At 47.8% G+C, this 26,002-nt stretch overlaps 10 protein-coding genes across 10 annotated transcripts; 5 read left to right on the top strand and 5 right to left on the bottom strand.

Annotated features, from left to right (window-relative positions):
- Positions 1-81: 81 nt before the first annotated feature.
- N7533_003624 (glycoside hydrolase family 1 protein) lies at positions 82-1,479 on the bottom strand (the record flags this gene model as incomplete). The annotated part of the gene is made up of 1 exon (XM_057100274.1): positions 82-1,479. The coding sequence occupies one exon, from the start codon at positions 1,477-1,479 to the stop codon at positions 82-84; it is 1,398 nt and encodes a 465-aa protein (XP_056962962.1).
- Positions 1,480-2,203: 724 nt separating this feature from the next.
- N7533_003623 (uncharacterized protein) lies at positions 2,204-4,123 on the top strand (the record flags this gene model as incomplete). The annotated part of the gene is made up of 1 exon (XM_057100273.1): positions 2,204-4,123. The coding sequence occupies one exon, from the start codon at positions 2,204-2,206 to the stop codon at positions 4,121-4,123; it is 1,920 nt and encodes a 639-aa protein (XP_056962961.1).
- A 731-nt stretch (positions 4,124-4,854) lies between these two features.
- Positions 4,855-7,433, top strand: N7533_003622 (uncharacterized protein; the record flags this gene model as incomplete). The annotated part of the gene is made up of 2 exons (XM_057100272.1): positions 4,855-4,895; positions 5,012-7,433. The coding sequence occupies 2 exons, from the start codon at positions 4,855-4,857 to the stop codon at positions 7,431-7,433; spliced, it is 2,463 nt and encodes an 820-aa protein (XP_056962960.1).
- A 1,416-nt stretch (positions 7,434-8,849) lies between these two features.
- On the top strand, positions 8,850-11,770 carry N7533_003621 (glycosyltransferase; the record flags this gene model as incomplete). Its single annotated transcript, XM_057100271.1, has 7 exons — positions 8,850-8,967; positions 9,028-9,718; positions 9,794-9,951; positions 10,008-10,371; positions 10,424-10,771; positions 10,827-11,464; positions 11,547-11,770. The coding sequence occupies 7 exons, from the start codon at positions 8,850-8,852 to the stop codon at positions 11,768-11,770; spliced, it is 2,541 nt and encodes an 846-aa protein (XP_056962959.1).
- Positions 11,771-14,149: 2,379 nt separating this feature from the next.
- On the top strand, positions 14,150-15,493 carry N7533_003620 (NAD binding Rossmann fold oxidoreductase; the record flags this gene model as incomplete). The annotated part of the gene is made up of 5 exons (XM_057100270.1): positions 14,150-14,432; positions 14,550-14,615; positions 14,681-15,084; positions 15,139-15,247; positions 15,276-15,493. The coding sequence occupies 5 exons, from the start codon at positions 14,150-14,152 to the stop codon at positions 15,491-15,493; spliced, it is 1,080 nt and encodes a 359-aa protein (XP_056962958.1).
- A 1,227-nt stretch (positions 15,494-16,720) lies between these two features.
- Positions 16,721-17,068, bottom strand: N7533_003619 (uncharacterized protein; the record flags this gene model as incomplete). Its single annotated transcript, XM_057100269.1, has 2 exons — positions 16,721-16,872; positions 16,987-17,068. 2 exons carry the CDS (start codon positions 17,066-17,068, stop codon positions 16,721-16,723), a joined length of 234 nt encoding a protein of 77 aa, XP_056962957.1.
- Positions 17,069-17,540: 472 nt separating this feature from the next.
- N7533_003618 (Gfo/Idh/MocA family protein) lies at positions 17,541-18,079 on the bottom strand (the record flags this gene model as incomplete). The annotated part of the gene is made up of 3 exons (XM_057100268.1): positions 17,541-17,759; positions 17,790-17,893; positions 17,917-18,079. The coding sequence occupies 3 exons, from the start codon at positions 18,077-18,079 to the stop codon at positions 17,541-17,543; spliced, it is 486 nt and encodes a 161-aa protein (XP_056962956.1).
- A 707-nt stretch (positions 18,080-18,786) lies between these two features.
- On the bottom strand, positions 18,787-20,074 carry N7533_003617 (FAD-dependent oxidoreductase; the record flags this gene model as incomplete). The annotated part of the gene is made up of 2 exons (XM_057100267.1): positions 18,787-20,004; positions 20,063-20,074. 2 exons carry the CDS (start codon positions 20,072-20,074, stop codon positions 18,787-18,789), a joined length of 1,230 nt encoding a protein of 409 aa, XP_056962955.1.
- Positions 20,075-20,952: 878 nt separating this feature from the next.
- N7533_003616 (uncharacterized protein) lies at positions 20,953-22,622 on the bottom strand (the record flags this gene model as incomplete). The annotated part of the gene is made up of 4 exons (XM_057100266.1): positions 20,953-21,740; positions 21,799-22,101; positions 22,154-22,285; positions 22,346-22,622. The coding sequence occupies 4 exons, from the start codon at positions 22,620-22,622 to the stop codon at positions 20,953-20,955; spliced, it is 1,500 nt and encodes a 499-aa protein (XP_056962954.1).
- A 766-nt stretch (positions 22,623-23,388) lies between these two features.
- On the top strand, positions 23,389-25,137 carry N7533_003615 (MFS transporter; the record flags this gene model as incomplete). Its single annotated transcript, XM_057100265.1, has 3 exons — positions 23,389-23,728; positions 23,790-23,811; positions 23,868-25,137. 3 exons carry the CDS (start codon positions 23,389-23,391, stop codon positions 25,135-25,137), a joined length of 1,632 nt encoding a protein of 543 aa, XP_056962953.1.
- Positions 25,138-26,002: the final 865 nt, after the last annotated feature.

Raw genomic sequence — 26,002 nt, 5'->3', positions numbered from 1 at the left:
CATGAATAATTCCAAAGCGAGGCACGTAACCAGCAGACCACTCTACATAGATTAGAGTGTGTTAGCCAGACATATATCACTTTAGCTTTCAGAAAACATACCGTAGTTATCCATCAAACTCCACACATAGTATCCATCAATGGTAATCCCATCTTCATATATGGCACGAGAAATCGCATCGAGGTACAATCCAAAATACCACTGTCGAAATTTATCATCAATGGCTGTGGATACATCGTCCTCTCCTGGACAAGGACAACCATTCTCCGTGACAATGATAGCAAGTCGGTACCGGTTCCAGATCCAATTCAGCAACTTCCGAAAGCCTTCTGGTGCAACCCGAAGCCAAGATACCCCCGATACAGGCCCGATCTCTTTGCCCTCACTGTTGATTGACAGCTCCTCCGTGTTCCCGGTCCAGTCGTCATCTGCTGGCGGATCCGATAGCGCACGTACGTACTTGGTAGAATAGTGATTCATTCCGTAGTATGTGTTGACAGGCGCAGCTCGCCGGAGGAGCTCGAGCTGCTTAGCTGTGAAAGTGGGGAGACGGGCGCCTAAGTAGGTGCGCATGGCAGCAGGATAGTCCTTTCCAAGGAAAATGGGGTCCCCAAACCAGGCGATATAAAAGAGCAATCGGCACTCGGCGGCGTCGCGATCTTGGCTACTCGCTTGATCATACGGTTCGTAATAATGACCATTCAGTACGATGGAGATCTCTCCATTTTGGGACTCGCGGAATTCATTCGCGTATCCCAGAACAACCGTGGCATGGCAGAGGATGATAGTGTGCCCGACTATCCAGGGCTCTGTTTTCGTGTCGGTACCGACTGCGCGGCAGTGTCCCGGAGCCAGAGTTCCATTGAGGTAGGCGAATATAGATATGATATACGGCTCGTTGAATGTCACCCATTTCCGAACGCGATCTCCAAACCGACTGAAGCATAGATGCGCGTAATTTTCAAAGTCCGCCTGGAATTCTTCGGTGTTAAGAAAAGCACCATACCGGTCGTATATTGCCTCAGGTGCGTCCCAATGGTAGAGGGTCACCACAGGTGCAATATTATGGGCCAACAGTTCATCGATCAAATTGTTGTAGAATGCGATGCCTTGTTCATTGATTGGGTCGTTGCGGCCTCCAAGTGGAATGATGCGGGACCACGCAATCGAGAACCGGTACACGTCCACTCCCAGGGAGGCCATTAACTTGATGTCCGCTGTCGTTCTGTTGTAGTGGTCGCAAGCAATATCTGCATTCTCCCCATTGGTTCGAGAAGGACTCAAGTGAGAGAATGTATCCCAAATGGATGGACCTTTCCCATCTTGACTGGCACCCCCTTCGATTTGATATGCCGCTGTGGCAGTTCCCCATTGGAAATCATGTGGCAATGGGAGTCTCTCTACCTCCGGATAAAATGCGGGTGTGTCGTGGGCCGCCACTATACCGCCGGCGCTAAACATGCCAGCCTCTAGAGACATGTCGAACGTTTTATTTAGGTGTAACGAGAGGACACAGCCTAGGAATATATAACAGGTAGTGTTTTATTTCCACAAGCATACCCGGTATACAGACAGCTGATATTTCTCCATGGAATCCAAGGCCGAAGCCGACCGAGTACAGTCTGGGAGTTCCCACATAGTAACTAAGGAACAAGCCCATTGGTCGGTCTTAGATGAAGCCGCGGAAAGTCGCGGAAACCGGGGAAATTACAAACCGCCTGGTGCAGGTACTCTGTACAGGAGAATGTACACTTACATGCCGCAAATTTGCCGATGCCTGAATTCCTGGGGTATTAACGCATGGGGAGCGCGGTTCGGTAGCCTGGACGGTCTTTTCTTCCATTGGCTGATAATCTGGTTCAGATCCACTACGAAGCAGTAAACGGAATGAATACGCGTATGCACGAACCTCGGGAACTTGAAATGGCTAAGCGTAAAAAACTAGTGCTAACACGACGACTCAGCCGAGTATCCGAACTCAGCCATAGATACGGTTAGGCCGTACAGGCCTCTCTGCCCATAGTTTTGGTCGACGATCATGCGGTCCTGTCGAACCCCTCTCCGACTTGGCTTTCTGCGGCAAGTATTCCAGGAAATATTGGTGAAGATTTCGATCAGCTGCAGGAATTGAGGTATGTATAAAGCGTAGTCTTTTTGCTACATCCTTCGAAACGGATCCGACTCTGTCACGCGACACAACAATATGTACTTCTCAACAGCTTTCCTAGGAACCTTGCTCACTGCAGCAGCCCAGGCAAACCCATATATCCAGGAAAACCTACACCCAATTCCAAAGTGTGTGAGCAAGCATGAGCCTATCACGGTGATCGAGCTCCCTCTGCCTCCAGTCACCCTCAATGAGACCGAGGGTGGATGTACCCGACAAGTCAACCCGCGTGGGACTGGATGCATTGGTGCAAACTCCTCCAATCTACTGAGCGGGAACTTTCTTCCGGATGGGGATCATGTCACAGCTTCCTTAGTGTTCACTGGAGCACCGGCTTCGCCAGATCCAAGAAGTAATTATACTGGTCTCAACCTGATAATTGTTCGTACGAATGGAACGCTGTTCCCGAACGGCGACGCTTGGAAATGTATCACCTGTGGTATTCCGGCGGACCAAAAATATGGATTAACATCGTCAATGGACTATCAGTATCCCCAGGCGTTTGCAGATGGCACTCGCGTTCTGGCAGGAAGTTATATAATCGACTGCGGGACTTCACAACTGGCTAGCCCCAAGTGCACCCCGGACAAGGTCCACATCTATCCACTCCGCTGGAATACTTCCCCCACTGGCTCCGGGGCTGGGGGAGCCATTCGTGAACTTCGAAAGCACCCAGACGATGTTCATCTGACGTTTAACGCTCTGTCCTACTCAGGTTCTATCGTGTCCCAGTATGCTTATTTTGCGCGGTTGCAGTTCAACCCCGCACCTACAAATGGAACGCCGCTCACGCCGCGATACGATCTGGTTAATGTGACAGGGCTGTACTCCTCTGAGCCTACGTCTATATTTTCCTTTAAGGGAAAGAACATGATGATCAATGAGCAGGCCATCGCGGTGGGAGAGGCACGCGGCCTGAATGGAGTGGGTAACGAAGTCCAGTACATTGGATTCCCTGCAGAATCTTGCAACATTGACATATTCGACATCAACCTAGAGAGTGGAAAAGTTGCTCGAATGACATACGGCCCCGAATATGTCGACCCGTTTGATGTATCCCCAGATGGTCAATGGGCCGTCATAATGGACACTACTACTACCAATCGCATGATGTTTTTGTCAGGGATGAGAGGCATTCCGCCACTCGTCGATTCGCTCCTCACCGCTGCAATCTCATCCATCCGGAATAATGGTGGGCGGCGCTTCTTTGTGCCATGGGTCTACCCTCGCAAAATTCCTTATGTCAATTCCGACCGCAGCTATGAAGGGCAGCAGGTCAATGCTGCCGGTGATGGGAGCCCAGGCAGTGTGAATGATCCTTTTTGGAACGGAGGCGCCGATCCTCGATGGTCGCCGGATGGCACTCAGATTGCATACTTTCAACTGCTTACTGTAGCCCCCGATTGCGGTGGGAGTAATCCATTACCCTGTCCTGTATCCACTGCCCAAGGTGGCCGCACCGCTAGGCTCATGCTAGCTACTCTCACGAGCCGCAAACCCCAGAAAGCGACCAAGGTGCAACCCGTCTCTGATACCATCCGGTGGGGCGTTCCATATATCCCAGGGAGCACAGTGCCAGCAGGATTAGGCCTTTCATACGGCAACTTCAGTTTACCTGGTAAAGTGAGCGGCCATGCTGATGTGACTTTCACTGCTAACAGCGCTGGGACTGCATTGGAGACAGTGGACGTCACATATTACAATTACTCTGATAATGGTGACAACTTCATTGCAGGTCACGAGAAAGTGACTGCTTTATCCCCTAACGCTACGCTGATTCATGTGAATTGGATCTCCAACCTATCTTCGACTGGTACTAGTAGGAGTACAAAAGTCACAAGCCCCGACGGGTTCCATTTCGAAATTGACATCGAGGAAAATAAGTTTTACGCAAATGGTACTTTGACAACTACTGTCGATGACATGATCTATCAGCAGCCTTGCAACGGTTGTTAAGCTACGCGGATTCTCGATGCAGCGAAAGTCGGCGTTATGATCCTGCACAAAGGCTCCGAGTCAACTAGTCCAATTACGAACTCAAAGACTTATTTGATGTAGATATGAAGCCAGGATCTTCTGCTTACCACTGGCATTTGAGTCAAAATCCCAGGTTGTGTCCGTGGGGCTTTTGGGTCATTCGTGTTGTCACGAAGTCGCTAGTTGCAATGAATCCAATAGCTTGTTGTATACTGCTCGTATATAATCGCATACATGCATATTCTTGGATTATATCCGAATATAGTTGTACTACCCCGCATATATGGGCACAATAGTGAAGTACCTGCGGTCTTTAAGCTTTATACAAGCGTGATTAATGTTCTATTTGATCCGTTTCATCGGCCAATTGCACAACATCGATACGCGTATACTCTGACCAAATTGGATCACGCGGCAAAGTCGGGGTTCTATGTTTTGTGGCACGGGCACCTGTGGAGACGTTCGGAATGCTGAAATATTACCGAAAAATCGCTTTATGACCGTGCATGTACCATTTCTGTTTACCCGTACTCGTATAGATGAGTGTTTTTCGTGAGGAGCGCCGATCTCAGCACCCACTATGGAGCCCTTTTCTCCACTCTCAAGTTTCTTGCCCAGATGACGATGAAGGGAGAATGCCCAAGTACTTAGTCTTCGTTAGTCTTCGGAATGTCTAACTCTCATCAGCACTGCTCTCCAAGCATTCAAAGATGAAGATAGCTTCTATCCTTGCCCTGCTATTGGTGGGCGGGTACCCTGTCAATGCTGACAGCCAGTTGAGTCGCCACATACCCATGCGTGCCATGATCACACTAATGCTCCAGTTAGACCCAATTTCAATGCTCAATATATTGCTTTGGGCCGGAGCCTTCAAAAGCCGAACGCCCCCTACCATGAGTTCACGTTGACACCGGATTCACCTTACGCGACCCTCGACTATGGGGCTGAGGTGGCCGGTTTCCCTACCTTTGAGATCACCAATATCGACGGCCCGACACAGATTGAGGTCAAGTACAGTGAACAGCATAGTGGATTAGCCGAGCCTTTCAGCGACGGTCCCAGCTTATTTGTGGCCAGTCTCGCCAACTCCTTCCGCGTGGAAACCTTCAACATCACCAGTCCTGGAAAGTTCAGTTCCGAGCTCTTGCAGGGAGGCCAGCGCTGGCAAAGCATTCGCTTGCTTACCCAAAACACGATAACAATCCGATTGGTGTTCTTTAAGTCATCCGTCGGTGCGGTGGACATTGGCAATATTCCTGGCTCATTTCACTCGTCAAACGAACTGTACAATGAGATCTGGAATCTGGGTGCTCGTGCAGTCTCACTGGCATGCTTCGACGCAGGGTCACAGAAGCCCACCATAAAGGTCAGTCGCCAAGGATCCAAGGTGTCCAGCAGCGTCCCCAACTACTCGTCTTCAACCTACAACTTCACCGAATACGACATGGAATTCGATGCTAAGATTGCCCGAGGAGGTTTTATCTGGTCAGTTGGCTACAATTTTGGCATTCGTTCTTCGGGAGGCGTTCTCATCAACTTGGCCGGCAACTACCCAGAAGAGAAGACATACGTCAACACAAACAAGACACTTTTCCCCCCATCCACCGTCACCCTGGCCCATGGAGTGAACTTCGTCAACCAAACCACATTGACATCCTACAAATTGGCCTCATTTCAGGTTCCATTCGATGTAGAAGAAGACGTGTGGTACCGAATCTCTACTAGTGTTCGCTCCGGACGTTTATCTGTCAGCTTGAATCAGACAGAACTATTCAATGTCTGCTTGTCTAGCTATTACGTTGGCGGATCATCAATCTCAACCTCTGGTGCTTTTGGCTTTGGCGCATGGCAAGATCAGTCTGCCTACATTCGTGGAGTCTCCGCCCGTGATACCTCTGGTAATCTGATCTACCAGAACTCCATGACGAACGCCACCGCTGTTCTCCCTGAGTACGGTCAGCATGAGAACTATTTCCCAACTTGCGTGGATGGCGCTAAGCGCGATCGTTTGGCCTGGCTTGGAGACTTCCTGCATACCACCAGAATCATCGGAGTCACAACCAACCGCAGCGATCATATCACTGGTACCTTCAAGCTGCTTTTGAGCGGTCAGCTTTCCACCGGCCAGTTGCCCATGGCCCCATCCCTTGGCTATTTACCAGACATTGCATCGGAGACATTTGCAGTCAGCGGTGTCGCGTACCTGCTGCCGGACTACCAGATTCTCGCCCTGATCTCTTTTTCTTCTTACATGGAGCAATCCAATGACACTGCATTCGCCCGTGAACACTGGACTGGGTGGAAGGCTGCCGTCAATTGGCTTGCAGAGTATCGCAGCGACTCTACTGGACTCATTGACTTTTCGCTGTTCGGCAATGCCTTCTTGGGCCCCACTAGTGGCTCAGCCGTCAATGCCGCCTCTGTCGAGGCATTCAAGGGCATGGCCTCTGTTGCTTCAGCCATCGGAGATGCCTCATCGGCTAAGAAGTGGGCTCGAATCGCTAAATACCTCCAAGCAACTCTCAATACCAACCTGTGGAGTGAGGAATATGGCGTCTACTCCATCCAAGAGTCGCAACCCGGGAACTTCTCTCTTTCCGCTCTCGGCTTCGCCATCACATCTGGATCAGCCAATACCACTCAGATTATCCGTGCATTGTCTAAACTACCTTCTCTTAAGCTGGGACCGGGATATCGTGACTCGAGTCTGGTCGTCTCATCAGATTCGAGCGCCAAACTGTCACCCAATACAAACGGTTTCCTTCTCTCAGCCCTGCTACAGCAAAAGCAGGCAGCTCCTGTCGCGTTCTTGCTGAATAATCTCTGGGGTGCAATGGTCAGCAATGACTCCACCAAATCGGGTGCTACCTGGGAATATGTGAACCAGAAATCCCAGCCAGGCTATGGCCAGTTTACCTCTCTGAGCCACCCTTGGGGTGGAGCTGCGACATACGCACTTACCAACTATGTAGCTGGTATTCGGCCGGTTAGTTTTGGATATAAATCGTGGATCATGGAGCCGGCCTACGCAGGATTTGAATTGGATGAAGTCAACGCCACGGTACCCACACCCCATGGACCTTTGAGTATTGCCTGGACGGCGAAGAGCAGTGTTGTCACGGTTATCATCGATGCTCCGGCGGGAACAACTGGAAGGCTAGTCTTGAGCAAGGACTGGGCGTGTCAGGGTGGATTAGTGAGCCAGAACTGTGCCAAGGTCAAGGACTTCGTTCGTGAGATTGAGGGAGGAAGTGTACAGCACTTCACTCACCAAGTTAAGTCTGAGTAACTGCCGGTAGCAGCGGATCTGTTCCATGTAATTTATTTGCTAGGCTAGTAGAGCTACTTTGAGTAGTTGCAATAAATCTTACTGCACCCTGGCTAGCTGACGTGAGTCAGGAACGCTCCCAGTCCACTCACAGGTATTCCGGGGCTTTATGCACTTGGATTTCACAATGCAGCAGGCCGCTTGATACTGCGAGTTCTTTTTGCAGCCGAACCATCGTGCAGGCTACTAATCTCGATATAACTGGCGTGATATTCGCTTTTGCAATTTCTTGTGCGCGTATTGCCCATACCTGGGCATTACCGAAGAAGGGCAGCAGGGCATATGCATCCCTTTGCCATCGCAGCCAGTTCTATCTATCATGAGTCGCCGACATTGTTGGGCCCTTTGGCATCGCGCTTGGCGGCGCAATTTTCTTTTGGGCACGCGTCGCCGCAATTAGTCCATTTGCACCGGTCGATACATTTCTTTATTTCGTGGTAGTCTAAATCACTTTGTGGGCTAGCAACTGACCCACCCCATCCGTGTGTTGTCCCAGCGCCTTGGTGAAAGTTTCACTGTACCATGGCTCACAGCCCTGGACATGGCCCCTCAAGGCAATGTTCAGCGGCGAAATCGAGTTTCGGTTCTTAACGTGTCTCCGTCGTCATGTGCCATCCATTGGTCATCTCAACTGACAGCCTTCACTCCTGCGTACTTGTATAGGGTGCATTTCAGTCCCCTTTCCTCTTATCATGTTGGTGATCTCGCTGCTCATCTAGATGCTGTTCCCACAGCTGCAGGTTCCCGTATATCATGCTGGTTCAATCAAACAACCTGGGGTGAGGCAGTCGGCTATAGTGGCAGTGAAGGTCCGTCCGTATAATGCCATCCTCATGGCCATGTTTTCAAGGGTATAACCCCACAAGAGATCGAAATGCTTCTGATGACTATACGAGTATGCACATACCACATGTTATAGTGGATTGCGTGCAAATTTCAATAGTGCATGCATGGTATTGTGATCTTAATAAATATTACGGAGGGTCAGGGATCGTATGTTTAGAAGGTTGTATATGCTAACAATGTTATGGAATGGATAGACCTGCGTATTTAGCGCCGTATCTTAACCTATTTTCCCTGAGCAGGCTCGGTAATTGTCCTATTGGACCGAGGTTATAGTGGGTCCCAGAAAGTTCATCTATACGCGTATCTTGACTCATTTCGCCAGAACGGGCTCCTACCAAGACGAAGTCACCGCACTAGTTCGGTGAACTTGCATGGATGCAAAACAAATCAAGAGAGATCGTTACGTAAGATAAATCTCCATCTACCCATCGATGCGTTCTTCCGACCCACAGAGTCGAAGGTCCTCTTTTGTTGGCTGTCATAGCTCATGGCTGTACTGTTCAAAACTGCTTTGCCTTTAAATAACTTCCGATGCGTGCATGCGTGAATATGAAGCACCAAGAAGCTGGTATAGCAACAGAGCGGCCTGAAGATCAGCCTCCACCATATGAGGCGGTACCGCAAGACCTGGAGGGTATTCGTGTAAACGGTAAGAGGCTCTCATTTAGTCCATTGGGGGGGGGGGGGTAAAGTCTAACAATATGTGTAGATGATGGTCGCATTTCGATCGATGCGAGCTCTCGACTCTGCAGGACTCTATCCAGGCTGATTCCGACGTCTCCCCTCCAAAGCACGCCTCTATCAGGACCACCACCAAATTATGAAGACCTGGTTGTCGTACAACCTAGAATTAGTCTCAATATTGTCATCCAAATCGTGGGAAGTCGCGGGGATGTCCAGCCTTTTCTTGCATTGGGAAAGGAGCTACAACAAGTTGGTCATCGAGTCCGAATCGCCACGCATAATGTTTTCGAGAAATTCGTAACTGAAGCTGGGCTGGATTTCTACCCCATAGGCGGGGAACCGGCCGATCTGATGGCTTACATGGTCAAGAATCCCGGTCTCATTCCCAATATCAACAGCCTGCGGAAGGGCGATATCCAAAGGAATCGTCTGATGATGGCGGAAATTCTTCATGGATGCTGGCATTCATGTCTGATGCCTGACCCTGCTACAAATGCGCCATTCGTCGCAAACGCAATCATCGCCAATCCTCCCAGCTTCGCACATGTTCACTGCGCCCAGACTCTCGGGATTCCACTCCATTTAATGTTCACAATGCCATGGACTGCAACCCGAGCCTTTCCACATCCTCTGGCAAATCTGTATAATATCCCTCCTGATCATGACTGGATTAACCGGGTCTCTTATTCAGTGGTCGATTGGCTATATTGGCAAGGGTGAGTTGCAAATGATTCTGCTCCGTGACACCATGCAGATAATTGACCTTTTCAACTTTCTATTTTCTAGTCTAGGGGGGGGGTTATCAACGATTGGCGCAAACATGAATTGGGATTGGAGCCTATATCTCTATCTGATGGCTCCTTTCTCCTGAAAACCCTAGAAATCCCGTACACATATTGCTGGTCTCCTGTTCTTGTTCCCAAGCCATATGACTGGCCTGCGAACGCAGGTATGGTTATCTCCCTTGCCATCTGGTTCCAACCCAATTACTGATATAAGGATAAGATGTTTGCGGTTTTTTCTTCCGTGACCCTCCAGATTACCAGCCTAACTCTGAGGTTGTTGCATTCCTTAATTCCGGGCCTCCTCCGATCTACATTGGATTTGGTAGCATCGTCATTCAAGATCCAGAAAGGATGACGGAGATCCTTTTACAAGCGATCGAGGAGACTGGTGTTCGAGCTATTATCTCTCGGGGATGGAGTAATCTGAGCGGGCCGGACGTGCCTCATATACTGTATTTGGACGATTGTCCACATGAATGGCTGTTTAAACATGTCAGTGCGGTTGTACACCATGGCGGTGCCGGTACAACAGCCTGCGGCCTACAAAATGGCAAGCCAACCGTCATTGTGCCCTTCTTCGGCGAGTGAGTTATCTGGCTGGAGTGTCATTATTCCCCTCCTCTAACTCATTTCTAGCCAACCCTTCTGGGGAGATATGATTTCTGCAGCTCAAGCAGGCCCAAATCCCATACCACATAAACAACTAAATATAGCGAACCTTGTTGATGCAATTCGTTATTGCCTAACACCAGAAGCAACTCACGCTGCACAAGATATCGCAAATAAAATGCAGCAAGACCAAGGAGTGAAGGCCGCTGTGGCCTCCTTCCACACACACCTCCCCCATCTTACTGAATGTGAGCTTTTGCCGCAATTTCCAGCATCTTGGACATACAAGAGAGGGAAACGGCGATACTTCCTATCCAAGGTTGCTGCAGAGATCCTGGCTGAGAATCACGTGCTTGACCCGAAGAAACTGAAAGTGTAAGTTCAAAGATTGTTTTTGGTAGATTTGAAGTTAATCATTCTCTAAAAAAAGATATCAAGCGTGCCCTATCCATATCGAGAATAAACGCTGGGACCCGGTGACAGGCGTTTCATCAGCTGGCTTGGGGATGGCATTCGAAATGCTCAAAGCGGGAGGCGATATTATCTACAAACCCTACGAGGTTTACAAGAGGGATAGCAGAGACCCTCCATCCTCGATGCATTCACCTAAAATCACGTCACAGCTGCTTTCACCTACATTGTCGAATACCGGAGAAAGTTCCTCGTCTCTTCGGAAAGCTCGATCCATGCCTTATTTGGAAAAAGCCGACAAGTTAGAGCCAAAGGGGAAAGGCAAAGCTCGCGCGATGGCTTCAGCGTCGGCTCAGGCCTCTGGAAAATTTCTGGGAAAGATTGTCTCTGGTACCATGGTCGATGTACCATTGGCCGCTGCGGAGGGGTTTCGTGTGCTTCCGGGTCTGTATGGGGGCAATATTCATGAAATTGATAAGGTCACGGACTGGAAATCTGGTATGTTAGCTGGTGCCAAAACCTTTGCTGTTGGTATGGCTGAAAGCTGCGTTGATCCGTTCTATCAGCCCTACAAGGGTGCCAGAGCCGGAGGCGCTTTAGGCTTTGCTGGTGGGCTATTCAAGGGAACCTTTGGCGTACTCGCTAATATGGGTCACTGTAAGACCTTATTTCCATTGCTATTGCTCAATCTTTCCTTTCTTCCAAGGTTTCGTTGTCGCTGACGCCTTGTGTTCTGCAGCTTCCATTGGCCTTGTCGCATACCCCGGGCAAGGTATCAAGCGAAGCATTAAAGCGGCCTTCTCTGACGGTACCCAAAAGGGGATAGCAACTTCTCTACGCGCAGAAGGCCAAGACATGGCTCGGAAATGGAGGGTGAGGGGCTCACATGATGCGGTGGTTGTCGACAAATTCATGCGCATGCACCATGAAGATGATTCGGGAGATGACAGCGATTATCGGTAATGAACTTGAATTGTGAGCTCTGCGCAATATGAGGGAAGGAATTCTCTTATATCCTAGCCAATCTACTTCATGTGGTTTCCCAGTGATATAAAGGCTAAGACTGATCTCGAGGGAAGCAAGCCCCTTTCCTTTGTGTACTCGAAGATTTGGTTGAAACCTTTGGAGTCGGCATTGTATTGTACTTTTCTATTTTCTTTTTCTCCAATGATCATCTTCGGTGGTCTCTTTTCTTCTCCTTTTTTCCGTAAAGAAATGATAGCATTGTAGGCGTCGTTTTGGTTGAAATTCTATGTGGTAATCATACAATGTTTAATAGACTGGAGAACCTACATGCTGACAAGGCAATTCTTGAAAATTATCATGCGAGATGGGCTAGTTTCGGCTAACGGGCAATCGGAATGTGGAACTGGTTGCCGCGCAAAGGGATAAAATAAGACCAAGGGAGGGGGGGCAACTTCGCAACTCTCAATTATACCAGTTCCAATATAATTAATACGGGCCATCTGACGGACCTAAAGAGGTAGGATGACGTGTTCCTTCGACTTGATGACGCACATGCGTCCTTAGGAAATGCGAGATGTGACCTTGTAACGACTCACAAGTACCGTGCTCCATGCCGCGGAACCAGGCTCGCATATGCTTTTAAGCCAATCTTGGCTTATATTACTTGGTTGTTGGAAATTATCACCTGTTTATCTTGGTACACTTGTCTTAAAGAGACGAGAGGAGGCTGTTTTCAGAAGCGACTCGGATTTTTATCCCAACGCGATCCCGATCCCTATAAAAGCATCCAATTCATTCATATCACACTCTAGAAATTCGTAATTTGCGCAGCACAGCCTTGCGTGAAAGCCACAGGGGCATATGTCTACGATAGTAAAAGTCTGAGATAGATCATCTCTTATATCTCCAGTGCATGATAGTCTTAGAAAATGACGAAGAGACTCTTGTAACAGTTCAGATCACGGCTCCACCTCAAGGGTGTTATAGATATAATCTTCCATTCTCGATCCATCACGCTATTGAGCTGCAAGAGTGTCTTCGCAGGTTTGAGATATAGTAAGATCTCATTTTCCTCGGAGTTCTCTGATTGAGCTGTACCGTTGGGGATCCTTTCAACTCGGGGCTGTCTTATCTGCTTAAATCGGGTAAAGATGTCAAGTAGTGTGGAAGATTGAATATCCAAGACGTGAGAGAGCAGAAAGACATCCTCCAATGCTATAGAGGCTGCTTGGCCAAGACGCGGCTGTATGGTGAAAGCTGTTGATGGTAGGATCGCGAACCTTTATATCTGACATCCCAGAATACACGGTTTAACCTCGGGGGTTAATATGTAGCTTGTGAATAGCAGAGTGAATTTTGTTGTAGTTAAGTAGAATTTCAGCTGAATTCTCCGCGCTATTGTTCAAGGCGATTGTGACGGTCTCTTGTGTCTCGACCACTTGTATTCATCTTTTTCCAAATATAATGTTGACGTTTTCGCGCTGGGCAGCAGTGAAAAGGACCTTAATAAGATCCGATCTTAACACTTGCTAAACACCGAATCTAGTAGTCTGCTTGTAGTCTTCTCTGACCTTGTATTGAATTGTGGGAGATCTAGGTATTGATTTGAGAGTTAATAAGGAAGGTGAGGAAGCCCGGACGTTAAGCTTGTTATAAAGCCTAAGCTTGTTGAGTAATCTGATACTGTTGGGAGAAATATTGATAGCGCCGTCTATTGTCGATGGGTTTTCCCGGATCTTGTAAACAATGTAATCAATTCTGTTTGATTTTTTTTTAGATGTAATGCAGCTGTAAGCCCTGCTGGGCCACTGCCAATGATAATGACCTATCGTCTTCTTAACCAAATGACCCATCAATATCGCACAGAAAAATACCCGGTGATGTCTCAGATTCGGTGACGGAGTTTCAGTGACGGAGTTTTGGCAACGGACTTTCGGCGATTACTCAATCCAATGATGTCAGACAATTGGTATGGCCCGTGACAATCCTACAGCAGAGTGAATTAAAGCGTGACCACGTAGTACCTGTGACGATACACGCCATATACCGTGCTTTAAAAATTTAGTAATAGCTTAATTGGCCCACCCATTGCCAGATGCCGATACCCGCGAACCACACGTGCAGCGGAGACGTTTTCTCGGGCCTTCGGAATCGTAGCCATGGGATGGAAGTCACATAATTCGCATTTCCGAAATGCCGAATAGTGGAACCTGAGCTGCCTCTGTCCTAAAATGATGGTTTTGATTGCAGTAATTATCATATTTTTCGTATCCCAGAGGTGCGCAAATCCGCGGTAATAAAGCTAGAAGCCTATTCCCTTCCAAGCCCCATCAATATCCATTTTTTTCGACTTTTCGACCTAGCCTAGCCACATCTATGGCTTCAAAGAATTGGAAGGTCGGAATTGTGGGATATGGCTCGAGCGCCAAAATATTTCACATTCCCTTCATCCAGGCACTACCTGAGTATACCCTTCACGCCATCGTCCAAAGAACCCCGCGAGTGGGAAATGACGCCGCAAAAGAACACCCCGATGTGAAATGTTTTCCATGTCTAGATGAAATGTTGAAAGAAACCACAGTCGACATGATTGTGATTTCGACCCCCGTTGAGTCGCACTATTCGTTGACCAAGTCGGCACTTTTTGCACAGAAACATGGTTTGTTGCCCTACGTAAACTATTTATCGGAGAGAGTATAAAGCATGTTGCTTTCAAGCGGAGTGCTGATTCAAAGTTGATACAAAGTTCTTTGCGAAAAACCTTTCACACTGACAGCAAATGAGGCTGACGAGCTTATAGCTCTGGCCAATCAACAGCATAGGCTTCTCTCGGTATTTCATAGTGCGTAATATGTCCCCTGTTTCCTATATTTAAACAAATTGCTGACAAACACAATCTCCAATCAGATCGTCGCTGGGATGCTGATTTTGTTACTCTGAAGCAATTGCTAGTCAGCCGAACACTAGGACTAGTCACTAATTATGAGACATGCTTTGAGTTTTCTGACCCTAGACGGTCAGTCCAAAATTCTGCAGATCCTATGAATACCGTCTCGCAGATCAAAGCCATTTACGATCTTGGGACGCATCTTCTGGACCAGGCAATTCACATATTTGGGTTGCCTCAAAGGGTCACCGGTCATCTTGGTGCCGAACTAAAGGGAAATGATTCATCCGAATGCAGCAATATTTTCACGGTGTTAATGCACTACGATAATGGTCTTCTTGTTACTGCTAAGGCTGGCACAATAAGTTCGAAAGAAAAACCGCTTCGATTTTTGGTCACAGGAGACAAAGGGGGTTTTAAGAAAGTGTGTCTGCCACTTGAATTCTGTGAATTCCGAACAGACTGACCATATACCAAGTTTTATTTCGACATTCAAAAGGAACATCTACTAGCCGGCAAGAGTCCTAGAGACAATGGGTTTGGTGAAGAGCCTTTGGAAAGATATGGTGAGTTGGTTTCCGAAACCGGTATGGGTTTTTGTTAATATAGCAACAGGAGTTCTTGCGACTAAGGAAAGCGGCGGGTCTGCTATTGAAAAGAGCATCGCAACTGTTGAGCCACCCACTTGGGCTGAGTATTATCGGAAACTGGCACGCGCCCTGAGCGGAAGGGAACCTGTCCCTGTGAGCGGTTCCGAGGCTCGTGATATTATCCAGATCATTGAATTGGCTATAATTAGCTCGCAATTGAAGGAGACGGTGGAAATTCCATAGTGATCCCTTAGTGGTTTCACCAAAACGCAATCTCCAAGGTCCCTCGATAGACATCAGAAGATGAAATCACTTGTAGATGGCTAAGAGAGTTATGCTGGTGGACAATAAGGTTGCTACTCTATTCTCCCGTATGGTGCTTGCGTAATACAAGGTCAACAGCCTCGCGCTTTTCTGCAGGTGACCAAAAATGAGGCCATGTCGCTTGCCGGGATAAGACATGGGCTTGTCAGTTAGGCGATCGTACAATCAACATTTTGCGGCAAGCCTCAAATTTTTTGGGATGAGTTGGAAGGTATAAGCCCAGCCGCAGGGTTCTCTCATGGCTATCAAACCAGACTGCTTGTATCTGCCACTATGATCGCGCTAAGAATCCTCGCAATGGGGTTACTTGTAGCATGCTCAGTTGCGTATACCCTGCTCTGCTTACCGGGCTTAATTGTACGCTAATAAAATATTAGATGTCTAGGCCCCTGATGAGAGTTGAGTCAAAGAGCAAGAATTTCAGAAACAGCAGAATTTAGCAATACAATTGAAATTTCTATTCCCATGGTGCATCTTGTACTACATTAGCGTGCTTTCGCTACCATGGAACGGCCAGCTGCGTCATTTTCAGATTTGGGGGCTGAAATAGGTCCGCCTGTAGATCAGCCCAGCCTATATTTTCAAATTTTGGGCCATCGAATTCTCCCGTGGGGGTGTAGAATGAATGCTTTTGGCTTGCAGTTTGCCGCCCCTTAAAGTGACGTCAAGAAGTCTGTAAGCCTCCAAGACGACGGCAATACGGCCTTATCTCCCCCTCATCAAACTCTTCCTCGAATGGGCAGTGCCGTCTGTCAAAATTCCGAACTTCCATGTTGTGACCCCTCTTGCTCGAACCGCCACCGAAGGCCACGAAGGTGTAGTTTATAGACCTCTTCAAGCTTCCAGGGATGAAATGAAAATTCCCGACGACAATGGAGACACCCCTTTGATATGCGCCGCCGCCGAAGGAAGCGCTTTTATTGTTCGGACTTTGCCCCAGCAAGGTGACACCTCTAGCACTGTAGGCTAAGTAATGTGGTAAGAGACTGCATTCAAAGCTACCTTGGTTGGAAATTCCCTTCCAATGTTCTGCTGGAATATGAGCAAGTACAGCTGACTGGGTCATTGCCGTCTTACTTTCTTTTTCATGCCTAGCGAAGAGTCTCTTCAAAAATGCTACATCAACGACTGCATAGGCATTCATATCTAAGACTCCACACTTTTACCAACTCGTGAGCTGAGCACAGCCAGTTCAATGATATGAATAAGATCGCGAGCCTTGGGGCCGCTCACAGGAACACATCCCCGTCCGCTCATGGCACGTGATAGTTGCCGATAATATTCAGCCAAGTGGGTGGCTCAACAGTTTTGATAGTCTCTTCGACGATAGACCCATCAGTTTGCGTGCTTGCGAGACATTCTGTTGGTCTTATCAGCACCTGTGTACTTTAAAAACTGGCTAGGAAATTCACAGACCGTATCTTTCCACTGGCTCTTTACCAAAATTGATGTCAGTGGGACACAGTCCAGCCATAAGGTGTTCTTTTTGGACATCGAAAAAAAACGATCATATAATGAGTCTTGTCTGGATTTGAATAAACAAGGCGGCAGAGGCACCTTTTTGAAGCTTCCTTTGTCCCCTGTCTCGATAAATCGATGCGGGGTTATCCCTTGGCCTTAATATACCAGCTTTACTAGTCACGAGCAGGTCATGATCATAGTGTAATAACACTGTGAAGATATTGCTGGATTCGGAAATATCTCTACCTTCCGCATGGATACCAAGACGTCCGGTGACTATTCGGGGCAAGTCAAATATGTGAATCACCTGGTCTAGGAGGTGTGTTCCCAAATTGTACATAGCACTTATCTGTTCGGCGGTGTCTGTAAGGTCCATGCGGTTAGAGTGAGGGAATTCAATGTGTGTCTCATTGCCTGTTACCTACTCTAGTGTGCCAACATTCAGTAATTGGCTTAAAGTGACGAAATCGGCATTCAAGTGTCGATTTAATCCGTATTTTTTGCGTCAGCGATCATATCTTTCATATAATTGGCAGATCTGATGTTTGTCAAGCGAAAAGGATGAAGATCGACTCTGCCACTTATTGTGATACACCACAAGGACCTGTTGCCGTTCTTTAGCTAGAGCTACAAGCTCATCAGCCCTACCGGCTACGAGGGTAAATAGTTTCTCGCAAAGAACTATGATCAAACCCCATTTCAGCACAGCGCTGTTGCATCCTCTCTTCAATGAGCAGCTCAGTTAGGGTGATACACCATGTTTATGTGCAGAAGACTCCGACTTGGTCAATGAATAGTGCGATTCACTGGGCATCGAAATCGCAACCAAGTCTACCGCACGTTCTTTCAGTATGTCATCTAGACATGGAAATTTTTCACACCTATATGCTCTTTTGCTGCATCATTTCCCACTTTCGGTGATCTTTGGACGATGGCATGAAGTTTGTACTCTGGCAATGCCTGGATGAACGGAATCTGAAATATTTTGGCGCTTGAGCCACATCCCACGATCCCGACCTTCCAAGTTTTTGAAGTCATCGACATGATGAAGTCCAATTGAGATTTGCGATATTGATGAGTTCCCAGGAGGCAGGCAATAGGCTGCTGATTTCACTTCACAGGATATCGGCGCATGCAAGTAGCTAGATTTCGGTACTCAGCGGTTGAACAATAGCTAGTGACATCAATGGCTACAATTCCAAAAACCCGAGGGATGGTTTGCCTGCATATGTGGGTCGCGGGCTTTCGGCGTCTGGCAAGGGAAGAGTGGGACCAATCAAGCTATTGCTGAACTATGCAAGTGAAAACCTGTGCCAGAATCTATTCGGGTGTATTCCGGATCACCTTGAATGAGCCTTTCTAGCCCGGCTTGGCAGGGTTGGTGTAGTGCCCGGGTTTTGATGGGGTAAGGGGTGACGAATACGTTATAACTTAGAGCATGTCTTTTAATATACACACCCTCCCTAATGCGACATGAGCACATGGTCTACAGTATCTACACACGACCAATTAAAAGACAGTCATTTCAAGTAGGCGAGGAAAGATTGCCAAGCGGGCGAGGTATTCAGGGAACTCGAGCTGTCGTTGTTGTCTAATTCTTGAACACACGGTTTAGGCAGAAGTCCGTGCTCCTAGCCAGGCAAGTGTGAGCATTCATATTTTTCACGAAGTTGACCAAGGCCGACTGAAAGAGAGTATCGTAAGGTGGTAGCAAGAGGAAATGGTGAATAGATCGCTATGGCTATTGCAGGCTACAACTTAACATCGAGGATGTTGTAAAGATAATCTTTCATCCTGGCTCCATCGCGCCATTGCGCCGCGAGGACCTCCTCGCGGGTCTGAGACATTTTGGGGTCCAACTTCCCCCGGAGATTTCCTGTGTGAGTTGCGCCTTGAGATATTTTCTCAACTCGAGGTCGTCTGATCTGTTCATACCGAGCAAATGTTTCATCCAACTTGGCAGGTCGACTCTCCAAAAGACGTGAGAGCAGGAAAACGTCTTCTAATGCCATGGATGTCCCCTGACCAAGATGCGGCTGCATGGCATGAGCAGCATCGCCGAGCAGAAGACAACGACCCGTTGACCAGCGGCAGGATGGCGACATCTTGTAAACCGGATAAAATTTGACAGTTTCAGTCGCGGAGATTAACCCTCTCAACGCATCCCCCCATGCTCCGGTGATGTCCTTGAGCACGTCATACATATCCCTCTTAAGGTCCTGAACAGCCTTTTGACCGTATGCCTCCCAACCATCGCGACTGCCTTCATCGTCTGGAATTGCAACTTTGCGGGAATAAAACCAATATAAATGCTCGCCTGACGCCGTGCAGGGAACGACAGAGAACAGGCCATCAGAAGTAAAAGTCATGCTCATCTTTGGCTCTCTAGGTGCTGGCACGACAAGACTCGTTGATGGTAGGATCGCGAACATGTTTGACACCCCAGAATACATCGGTTCCACCTGAGGGTCAATATGCAGCTTGCGAACGGCGGAGTGAATTCCGTCGCAGCCAAGAAGCATTGCAGCCGAATCCTCTGTGCCATCGTCAAAGGCGATTTGAACAGCATCTTGCATCTCAACCACTTTCGTCAATCGTTTCCCGAAAACCACTTTGATGTTTTCGCGTTGTACGGCAGTATAAAGGACCTTGATGAGATCTGATCTCAACACCCTCCAGACGCCGAACCCTGTGGCATGCATGCACTCCTCCCCGACCGCGTACTGAAAATCAGGAGATTCAGGTGCTGATCCAAGGGTCAACTTTGAAATTGAGGAAGCCCGGGCATTGAGCTCGTCATACAATCCAAGCTCGTGGAACAACCTGACTCCATTGGGAGGAATGTTGACTGCGCCACCGATTGTGGATGGTTTATCACGAATCTCGTAAACCACGCAGTCAATTCCGTTTGATTGTTTCAGACGCAATGCAGCTGCAAGCCCTGCTGGGCCACCGCCGATAATAATCGCCTAGGGTCTGATAAGTCAAATGTCATTTCCAAAATGCATGTCGCAAAATACTGCGTACCTTTTCTGCCATCACAATTTTTTCCAATAATTCGTAATCGATGAAACTTCTGAGTGGAGGAGGGAAAGGCTGTTGTATTATAGCACGTGTCTTGATTTTCCTGCCGATACCCGGGCGTGACGTCTCAGACTCGGTGTCGGAGTTTCGGCAGTTTTCAAGTCAATCATGTCAGACAATCGACGTAGCAAATTGGAATTCTGCATAAAAATAAGTAATTTTTTCGCCACGTCGGTAGCTGGGCCGTTACACGCGGTGTGCCAATAGTTCCGACTAAATACCGAGTAAGCCCAAACGTACTGCCAAATGCCGAGAACCCGCGACCCGTATCTCGGAGGCGACATTCGCTCGGGTTGTCCGTATGATCGCCTTCGAGTCGCAAAGTCTATTGCTTGTGCGCTGGATAACTAAGCGGAAGCTTACACGTACCCAGCGCGGATTGTGACGTGTCACTCTCTCCCATGAAGATATAACGGACCTCATCCAACAAAGTTTCAAATGACCTTTCCTGCCTAACTCAGAACGATGCCAAACTTGCATTTTTGACGAATTGACCAAAAACACATAGCCCTACAAGAATGTATGCGCTTCACGGTTGTCTAAATCCTGCATGAAAATTGAATACAGATTTGCCCATCCAATGTGGCCCTTGATTGTTGAAATACGAGATAATTACTATTTCTCATGGAAACCATAGGAAAGCCTATTCCAAAGGTCACCAGCTGTCATTGGGTACCCCCTTACTTTAGCATGCGTGGTTCACTGGCTTTGAGACTTGTTAGGCGAGCCATTTTGTAGGGTGAGGTAAGTATTATCGGGTGAGAATTGAGTAGCGTGACTCGAGCGTCAAATTGAGCTACTGATAAACGATGAAAGCTAAGAAATTGAAATTATCACTGCTTTGCATACTTGTCAGCATTGAGACGCATTAGCCTGATATATGCCTCAGTCAGCCGCTCGGGTTCATGAGCATTGGCTTCAATGATTGCTTGTTGAATCCTTGCACGGCTAGACAACAGTTCTTTGGCCACACCTTCCCATTCCAAGTTGCGACAACAGATCTGGACACCTGGTAGAGATGGTCTCACATTCACCGAATTTAACTTTCCATTACGCTTGCGAATGATACCATCAACGATTACAGTCTCAATGTCACGAATTGAAGAGTGTAGAACGATTGCTGCCACAGGATCCTGTTCAGTAGCACATATCATCCCTGGGGATTCTCCGTCAATTATAATGAGGTCTGCAGCCTTGCCGACTTCAATGGATCCCAACTTATCCGCCATATTGATGGCTCGCGCCCCTTGAATAGTTGCTAATCGGAAAACATCCTGCACGTGCAAATTCAATCTTCGTGGATTCAAGCCTTGAGTTTTGATTGACGTATTTCGACGGGCCCGCTCGTGCTGCAAGGCAAGTCGCATCTGTGAGACCATGTCGCTCGAATTATTGCTGTGACAATCGACTCCCATAGAGCTAATATCCGAGCAGCCGTGTTTGAAACAGACGAGTTCGCCGTGTCCCATTTGGAGTTCTGTCTCGGGTGTGGTTGAGATCCATGCATTTTTCTCGATGAGCTTTTGAACATCGTCTTCAGTAAGATTGCTAGCATGTGATAAAAGAATATCGGCATCAAGGAGACCATAGTCATCTAGTGTAGCGACAATCGACTTGTCATCTTTCGGGTGTTACTATGAAACTCATCTGGCACCGTAACAAAATTTCAAGATACTCACTGAAAGCATTCCGTACGTAATGCGAGGTAATCAGCTTGACGCCTATTTCGCGCGCCTTTCCGTAGAGGGAGCAAATGTCTTCTTTGGGGAGCCTGAAACCATCGAATGCCAGTCCCAGCTGAACCCGCCCGTCACCAAAAGGTGCCATGGAGCCAAGTCTTCTCAGTTCGTCGAGGACCCATTCGTCTAGCAAATTACCAGAGGTAACAATATCTGGCTTCCAGCTCTTGACTCTCAGGGTGGGTGTGTAACAAAAAACCGAACGGATACCCGAAGCTATCGCTGCTTCGATACCATTTGAAGCTATATCATCATTAGTTTATCACGCCCTTTCTATACGCAAAACAATACTCACTATGGGCGGGTGAATCATTCATATGGGCATGATCAACAATGGTCGTAGTACCTGAATCCAAAGCTTCAAGACAGCCGGCAAGTTCACCCCAGAATACGTCATCTGGGGTATAATTGGCATGCTGCAGATTACCTAATTGAATCAGAACGGGGGAAGCTTCAACCACAGCTCGAAAATTGCTCCAAGACACACCATTGGGTAGATATTCAAGGAGTGCATGATTAGCGTGACGACCTTTCAGCTGCGTCTGCCATACATGATGATGACTATCGATGAATCCAGGTGACACTATCTTGCCCGTGCAGTCAATGAGCTGAGCACCGGTAGGCGGGACTATACGCGGTGCAATTTGGGAGATTTTGGTATCTGAGATTAGTAGCGAGTGTCCTCGCAAAGGCAATACTTGATCATTCTTTTCTCCAGAGGGTATCAAAATGGTGGCATTCTGAAGCAAAATGTGACGTGTCATGGTTGCGGGTGATCAAGTACGGTGACAAGTATGAATGGATGACGGAAATCTTGTATGTCCTGAGCAGCAAAATGGTATCGTGTGAATTTCGCGAAAGAATGAAGAACGAGATAATCCAGGCATTTGTGAATTTAACAAAGCGTTGAAATATCGCCGATTGGATGGATCTTCTTGACGGGGAGAACTCTACGGGCATTCGCATCTTCGGACTTTCCCGGTTTGGTTCGAATGAAGACGAATTTCGGACTTTCGGAGATCAAACGCTGTGGAGAAAGGCGACCGACACTCCGTACAGAGGCATTCGTACCAAGAAAGAGATCCGAGGACGAGACTCAAGTCCTTGAGATCATCATCGGAGTAGTCGCGAAGAAAGCTCCTGGACCTCAGTCAATACTCTATTCGCAGCTGAAATATTTTCCGCATGTGTCTCAAATGATATCTTTGGTACGATCTTATGGTACCAAAAAGGCAGTGCCCTACTCCCCGAAATACGGGCGACGGAGTTTCGGGATCTGAATATGCTTTCCAACCCCACCCACCCCGACCGCCTATAGACTTTGAAAAGCGGCATTGAGGTTTTTCTATGTTTGAACTTTTCTTGGAGAGAAAAATAAAATTGGACTGTTGCAAATCAATAATAGAAAACCCTGGAACGTGCTCAATGGCCCGGGTAGACCGGCTTCGTGGTTAGAACTATAATAGGACGTCAAATGATCTATGCGATTCAACTGATTACGCTACTTTACTGTCTTCTCTCCAAACCACAATGACGACGGATGGATTGGATTTGTCTTTCTCCCGCACTGTTAGTACTGGAGATAAATCTGTTGAGAGCCATCAAACGTCCCCTGATCACAATGCAGAGCTGCAAAGAGAGAAGACGTCTGGCTCAGAGCGTTCTGGTGTCGACCAAAGAACGAACCGGGTCACATCTCGCATTCGTAGTCGAGAACCAAGCCGCCCCTTTACACATACATTTTCGCACACGAAGACAAGCACTGAGATGTTGGTGGATTTCGATGGTCCTGACGACCCATACAATCCGATGAATTGGTGCATGAAGAAAAAAGTCATGACCACAATCCTCTATGGTCTCACTACAATGGGTATGGAATTTTGACGCCAACGCATCGCTTGAAACATCGCTAATGCTTGATTTGACTTCAGGTGCTCCATGGGCGAGCTCAATGTGAGGATTTCTTCTGGCTTACTTCGAGGTGCTCAGCTCTGACAAAATCAAACTAGCTATTCAACGGGCCAGACGGAGATCAATGAAGAATTTCACGTGTCAAATGAAGTCTCCACACTTGGCACTTCTTTGTTGCTATTCGGACTCGGGGTAGGGCCACTACTTTGGGCGCCGCTCTCGGAGGTTTACGGACGCAAGCCAGCTGTTCTTGCACCTTATTTTGTGGCGGCGATACTTTCATTCGGGACGGCAATTGCCAAAGATCTGCAGACCATCATGATAACCCGCTTCTTCGCCGGCTTCTTTGGATCTGCCCCTGTCACAAATACTGGTGGGGTCCTTGGTGACATCTGGACGCCAGAACAGCGTGGTGTGGCTATTGTAGGATATGCCATGGCAGTTTTTGGTGGTCCTGTCTTGGGTCCCATCGTAGGCGGTGCAATTTCACAAAGTTATCTTGGCTGGCGCTGGACCGAATACCTGACAGGCATCATGATGCTTACCTTCCTCATCTTAGACGTGATATTTCTCGACGAGAGCTACCCCCCTGTTCTCTTGGTCCGCAAGGCACGTCGGTTGCGTTTGATGACTGGCAACTGGGCTCTTCATGCTCGTCATGAGGAATGGGATGTTTCGTGGAAGGAGTTTGGGAAGAAGTATCTTGTACGGCCTTTTCAGCTCCTTGCAACCCCGATATGCTTTCTGATCGCCCTCTATGCCTCATTTGTCTACGGGATCCTCTATCTTAGTCTAGCCGCGTTCCCTATTGTATTTCAAGAGGGCAGGGGATGGAACGAGGTTGTGGGCGCTCTACCATTTTTGGCTTATTTGATTGGGATACTCTTCGGTGCTTGTGTCAATATAAGCAACCAAGTATTCTACCTCAAACGAGTGAAAGCTAATAACAACCGACCTGTTCCGGAAGCTCGTTTACCACCGATGATGATTGGGTCCGTCTTCTTTGCAGCAGGGTTGTTTGTCTTTGGTTGGACAAGCCCGGCGCACATTCCTTGGATCGCCCCCAACATTGGTGCCGTGATGATGGGCTTTGGTTTCTTCACGGTCCTCCAGTCATCGTTGAATTATCTCATCGATACGTTCCAGACCACGGCCGCAAGTGCTGTGGCGGCAAACACTTTTTTGCGCTCAATCTTCGCGGGCTGCTTTCCGCTCTTCACCAATGCCATGTTTCACAACCTCGGTGTTCCTTGGGCCTCGAGCGTATTGGGCTTCATATCTGTCGCTCTCATTCCCATTCCATATTTGTTCTACATCTACGGGAAGAAAATTAGGTCGAGGGGGGAATGGTCTAAGCAGTCCATTTGAATAGACTCACACAGGCTTCACAGCCACGTGCCTGCGAAAAGTTTTTCTGCTTCCAGGTCCTTGCATTCGCAATAACTGCCGGTGTCTTCTTGATGCTTTAAAAGTATCTCAAGAAGTATGACATCTTGCCTACTGGAGGCACAGGATAGGGATACTCGGAGAGAGAATGAATATAGTAGTGGAATGAATATGCGATAGAACCAAGCTCGGGATTCAGACTATCTAACTGCAGCATGGGTAGAAGATTCCTATCCATGGTGGGTCTAGTTCACGAGCTTCTATTCGTTTTATTGTATAGCCCCTAGTTTTAATTGTCACTCTATACGGCACTCATTTCTATTTGACTTCCACAACATTTAAAAACATATAGTATTCATGTGTACTTGGTAAATTCAGGCCGTAGGTAGTAATTCGATCGCGCCTTCCATTCACTAAACCTGAATGAAAGAGATGGAAAGTTACGAGTGATTGTAAACAAAGGGTGCCTCAATCATTGTCGATAGTGGAGCTAGATCACGTTGCTTTTTGACCCACGCTTGGCTGTATGCCCTCAGTGTTGCCTACACCCTTCGGCGGTCGAACGGCTTGAATATGCTTTTTGATCCTCTTAAGAGCAATTGGAATGTTATCCTGTGTGTTGCAGATACTAGCGAGATGATCCATGTACCTTGCAAGACGAAGATGAAGCGAGGATCCAGTGACTAGCATCTTATTGTCACTCCGAATGCCCCAAAGTCGCCCTTGAAGATTTAAAAGCAGATGCGGGGAGTAATCACCATGTACAGCTTGATGTCTTTCTTTCGCCTCGCTGTCCATATATCCGGTCCCAATTGCGAAGGTCGTAAATCATCTCCCGAAAGGAAGA

Source organism: Penicillium manginii (genome assembly GCF_028828005.1).
Source record: "Penicillium manginii strain IBT 31320 chromosome Unknown utg000003l:1.0-959480.0:1.0-959601.0, whole genome shotgun sequence".
In the NCBI taxonomy this organism is placed as follows: Eukaryota; Fungi; Ascomycota; class Eurotiomycetes; order Eurotiales; family Aspergillaceae; genus Penicillium; species Penicillium manginii.
Note: the sequence above shows the minus strand (reverse complement) of the source record. Positions and strands in the feature narration are given on the sequence as shown.